The sequence below is a fragment of the Sinocyclocheilus grahami genome, unplaced genomic scaffold (genome assembly GCF_001515645.1).
Source record: "Sinocyclocheilus grahami isolate Dianchi unplaced genomic scaffold, SAMN03320097.WGS_v1.1 scaffold245.1, whole genome shotgun sequence".
Classification (NCBI taxonomy): domain Eukaryota; kingdom Metazoa; phylum Chordata; class Actinopteri; order Cypriniformes; family Cyprinidae; genus Sinocyclocheilus; species Sinocyclocheilus grahami.
The window spans coordinates 1,411,872-1,417,500 of NW_015505424.1; the positions used below are offsets into that span (position 1 = coordinate 1,411,872).

At 35.7% G+C, this 5,629-nt stretch overlaps 1 protein-coding gene across 1 annotated transcript in view; it reads right to left on the reverse strand.

Annotated features, from left to right (window-relative positions):
* The window catches only part of LOC107598149 (formin-like), a 71,831-nt gene that overhangs the window by 5,267 nt on the left and 60,935 nt on the right, over window positions 1–5,629 (reverse strand). Inside the window, exon 17 of the mRNA XM_016289422.1 lies at window positions 1,249–1,300. Within this exon, the coding sequence (XP_016144908.1) occupies window positions 1,249–1,300 (52 nt within the window). The remainder of the gene's footprint in view (window positions 1–1,248; window positions 1,301–5,629) is intronic.

A 5,629-nucleotide genomic window follows, 5' to 3' on the forward strand; every position in this document is an offset into this window, starting at 1 on the left:
GTGTGTGTGTGTGTGTGTGTGTGTGTGTGAGTGTGTGTGTGTGTGTGTGTGTGTGAGTGTGTGTGTGTGTGTGTGTGTGTGAGTGTGTGTGTGTGTGTGTGTGTGTGAGTGTGTGTGTGTGTGTGTGTGTGTGAGTGTGTGTGTGTGTGTGTGTGTGTGAGTGTGTGTGTGTGTGTGTGTGTGTGAGTGTGTGTGTGTGTGTGTGTGTGTGAGTGTGTGTGTGTGTGTGTGTGTGAGAGAGAGAGAGAGTGTGTGTGTGTGTGTGTGCGCGTGTGAGAGTGTGTGTGAGTGTGTGTCACTTTGTTTTGTTTCAGGTTACAAAAAATCTCTCAAATCTAAACAAGGAAAAATAATCAATATGCTTTGTTTGTCCTTTTCCCCTCTTTGAAAAGTTCCAGATATTTTCCGTCATGCAGCATCTGGCAGCCGAAGGCTTGCACATAAATCAGGACAAACCGTTTGCAGTGTTACTGAACACACACGATAAGAGCGAACGATAACAAGAGAGCCTGCAGACGGAAGAGCATCACAGACACCTGCTCCTCACACAGAAAATAAACACTCCCAGAATGCACAAAAACATCCCAGATGTCATTAATAAAGAGTTTGAGGTCAGTACAATTAATACACACTAAATCGATCAAAAGTGACATTTATAATGTTAAATTATAAATCAATGCTGTTGTTTTGAACTTTCTATTCATCTGTGAATCCTGAAAAATAAAATGCATCACGGTTTCCACAGAAATATTAATGTTTTCAACATTGATAATAATCAGAAATGTTTCTCGAGCAGCAGATCAGCATATTATACTGATTTCTGAAGATCATGTGACACTGAAGACTGGAGTAATGATGCTGAAAATACAGCTGCGCATCACAGAAATACATTACAGTTTAACACATATTCACACAGAAAACAGCTGTTTTAAATTCTAATAATATTGCACTGTTTTAACTGTACTTTTGATCAAATAAATGCAGCCTCGGTGAGCAGAAGAGACTTGTTTCAGAAACCATAAACAATCTTACTAACCCACACTTTTGAATAGTATTCCATTCAATACTAAAAATGATAGAAAAAAGATAATTCAGTCTTATTAAATCTGTGTTTATCTCTCAATCGCTCTCTGATGAGGTCGCATTAGTCAAGATGCTGTCTATGTAGGCTTCTTATCAGGTGACTCTAACGGCTGCAGAGTGAGTTATTGACTCACGCTGATTATAGATTGACGTGGTGTTTCTTACCTCTTCTGTGCCTCCTGCAGCCGCTCGTCTTCAGTCTCGTACTCTGATTGTGCTGCGAATGAAAACACAACAGAGAGAACATCAGATCATCACAACTCCTCAATGATTTCTTCAACTTTTGCTCCTGCTTCTCACGAGAAAAAGACCCAGTAAGCTCAAGTTAACCATAAAAAAAAAAACACATTGTTACTTGAAATACATAAATGATAACTGAAATAAAATATATTTTACATCACATCACATATTATACTAAAAAACGTAACCTTATTTTATTTCATGTAGTTGCCATTGCAATATTTCTCATTTTCATTTATTTTAAGTTAAAGTACTAAAATAATTCAAACTAAAACAAATAAATAAATATTACAAAAAATGTGACTCATGATACATAAAGTCTGAAATTAAAATCAAATAACTTAATATGAACTCAAACATTTATCAACTGTATCTCAGATGTTTCTCTTTCTCTTAGAAGTTTATTTATTTATTTGATTAATAATATTTATTTGTTTATTTAGATTTACTTATTATAAAATAATTAACAATTTATCTTGATGTTATTTTTGTATTAATTTCTATATTTTTTACACCATTTTCCCCAATCTTTTCTATGGACTCCCTAAAACTCCCTTGCAGCCCTTAAATAATATATCATAATTGACTTCACACTGAAACGATACATACATGAACAATACTTGTTATTTAGGGGCGATAGATGAGCTGGACATGTTTGTAAGAGGTTTTGTGATTCAGATGTATGCCTGTTTCTGCCATATTGTTTTTTTTCCCCCAAATGATTTAAAGGCACAGTATGTAAGTTTTCGCCGCTAGAGGGCGCATATTCAAAATAAACAAAATATTGTGCCTTTAAATTCATATTGAGGACCGTTGATTGCAAACTCAAATCTGAGCACTTTTGGGGACACTGCTGAGATCTCTTTCATTTCTTTCTCTCTCTTTGGACACTCAAGTGACTCTTTTTTTTGTCTGAGGAGAAACAGAAGCTCTCCAAAAACAACAGAGACGTTAAAGCGCTTGTGTTGATGTGTTATCCTCTCACGGAGTGTGTTTGTGTCGATGTGTGTATGTGTGTGTGTTGGTGTCGACGTGTGTGTGTGTGTGAGTGTGTGTGTTTGTGTCAACGTGCGTGTGAGTGTGTGAGTGTGTGAGTGAGTGTGTGTGTGTGTGTGTGAGTGTGTGAGTGAGTGTGTGTGTGTGTGTGCGTGTGTGTGTGTGTGTGTGAGTGTGTGAGTGAGTGTGTGTGTGTGTGTGCGTGTGTGTGTGTGTGTGTGAGTGTGTGAGTGAGTGTGTGTGTGTGTGTGTGAGTGTGTGTGTTTGTGTCGACGTGTGTGTGTGTGTGTGAGTGTGTGTGTTTTTGTCGACGTGTGTGTGTTTGTGTGTGAGTGTGTGTGTTTGTGTCGACGTGTGTTTGTGTGTGTGTGTGTGTGTGTGAGTGTATGAGTGTGTGTGTGTGTGTCGGATCTCGAGTGGCTCCCGTGGAGCTGCTCCATGTAAAAGTGTCTAAATGCAAGGCAGATGTGTGCGGCGGCCCGGCCGAGGTGCAAGAATTTATCTCAGGCCAGAGCGTGCCTATGATCTCAGATTTATTGCATTTTCCAGATTCATCCCTTTTTTTTTTTTTACTGTGATGGGGGACCTTTCCCACTCCTGAGATTTAAGAGGGGGAAGTCGCCCAAAACTGTTCAAAGGCGAGTGTTGGGGGTCTCCGGTGGGGGCGAGTGTGAACAGCGCTCTGTGTGTGTGTGACCAGTGGCGTTGGTCTCAGCAGGGGTGGACTGGCGCCTGCGGTCTCCCTCTGCTGTTTGTGCATGTCGAGCGCGATGTGTGAATTTTCTCCTCAGCTCCGTCTGTAAACATGAAACCAGTAGTGGCTAACTAGAAAGTTATGGGACCTGCACGCTGAGCGGGACAATAAATCCAGTTTTTAAAAGCGACTCGCGGCTCTGAGCGTCCGCCGCGCCACAGCACTCTGTAAAGAGCCTCAGATTCGGCTTCATTATGAAGCAACACGTCGCACTGATAAAAACCACACGTATAATGACATTAAACACGGCGCTTTCTCATGGTCAGTCTCTGCGGTCACACACACAAGCTGATAATCAGAAGAATTCATGCTCACAGAAAGCACTAGAATAATAATTCAACACCAGATCCAATCAAACACTTGAAAATAACAAAAAAAATATCTATATAATACAAAATAAATAATGATATCTTATTTAGGGGGCTATAAGGGAGTAGAACAGGGTCCATGGAAAAGTTTGGGAAAAACAGTGTAAAAAATGTAGAAATAAATAAATAAATAATAATAATAATAATAATACAAGTTTTAAATTAATTATTACTTACTAAATAATTATTTAAAAATAATTAGTGTATAACAAAAACATATAAATGAATAAATAAAAATAAATAAATTACATTAAAACAAGTAAATAAATATATAAATAATAATTAATATATAATAAGATTAACATAAATAAATTCTGAAATAATTAAACATTTATACAAATAAATAATTAAGATTAAAATAAGATAAATTATTAAGTTAAGATGAATGATTAGTTATTAAGAAAATACGAAAAAATGTAAATAAGTAAATAAAAATAAATAAATATTATTCATCAAATAGATAAAAAATAGAAATAAAAAATTATATATATATTAGTGGTGTCAAAAGAAAGAGCTGTTTTCCTCTTGACAAGAAGTGCATTTATTCAGTCGCAGAATGTCTTTATGAGCACATCAAACCAGAGACGTTTCAGACGAGCGCTCCAGCTGCACTTCAGCGGCAGGCGCGAGTCAAACGAGCGGAAACGGTACTGTGCTCGTAGTGCATGCTCTTCTATTGCACGCACAAAGGCGCTGGAGCGTGCTTTAGCCTTTATCATTTCATATCAAAGCATGAAATAAACTACTTGCATGCAAAGTCGTGGTCAGCGTGTCATGATGTTACCAAAAAGGTGATTAAAGATGCCTTAAAACTGTGCATGCATGTAATATATTTTATATGAGTCACATTTAAGAACATTCACTCATCTAACACACCCGATTTAACTCGTCTGCTCATTATTAGAGACTTTAAGACCTGAAGTGGGTCAGATCCGCGTCACGTTCAGCAGCGGCAGCTCTTAAAGTAATAGCAGCCAAAACAACCTAATAACCAGCTGCTGTGATGACTTAATCAAAGGACAAAGAAAAAAGAGGAAATCAATAACTTTTATAGCTTTAAGGATTCATCTATATTTAATTTAGAGTTTGATAACTTCAATTTCTGTATATTTCTGCTGAAGCGCACGGGTAAATATGACACTTATTATAATGGGTTTATGTGAAGATTGTTTTAAGTTCACTTTTAATTTAGAAATAAGTTTTTAAAAGTCTAATAAATGCTAAAATTGATAGCTCTCAATTACACTGTAATGCTGAATGGCTAGTCAATGGTTAAAAATTAGGAAGGGGCGGGGCAATTTTATAAAGATATCAGCATTGGTATCATTGATACTGGCCTTCAGCCATAAAAAAAGATGCCATTAAACAAATATTTAAAAATATACTGTCTTTATGTTGTTTGTACATTAATTTGAAAATTGAATGTGAGATTATTGCAATATAAAAGTATATTTAAAAACTTTAACGTTAGGTGGGATTCATTGTGATTAATTTCAGAAAAAATTTGCGATTAATTAGTTAATTTTTTTAATCGATTGACAGCACTAATATATATATATAAGATTACAATTTTAAGTAAATAAATAAATATTACCTGTACAATAGAGTAGAATAGAATAATGCAACTTGATTAAAACAATTTTCCAAATAATAGAAATTTGTAATATACATTTTTCATCAGTTGGGTCTTTATACAAGGGATTTATACAATAACTTTTATGATGCTGTCCTATCAGAGGCATCATGCCCATTCAAACTGTGTCCTTTCCATGAGGATGATCTTATTTGTGGGTCTGTGGTATTTAAAGGATTGAAAACCCATCCAAAATATAAAGTGCAGCATTGTCTTTAATATATGCTGATTTAAAGTAATTGATACTAAATGGTTGCATTAAGGAAATTAGTATCTTGTGAGAATTTCCATTAAAAATAAAAAGTGCAGACACATTACAGTAATATGAATGTGCTTAATTGTCATGCAAATGTGCAAAATGTCCTAATGGTCCGAATGACAGGCTTCATTTTCTTTATGGCAAATATAATAATATACTTAATTCTTTCTTTCGATTTTGGAGTGAAACATGAGCTGGAGATGTTTTCATGAGATTCTTATAGGTGAACAGAGAATGAATGACTGCATTACTCCCTAAAAAAGTAACTAATTACATTACTTAGTAAGTAAGTAAGT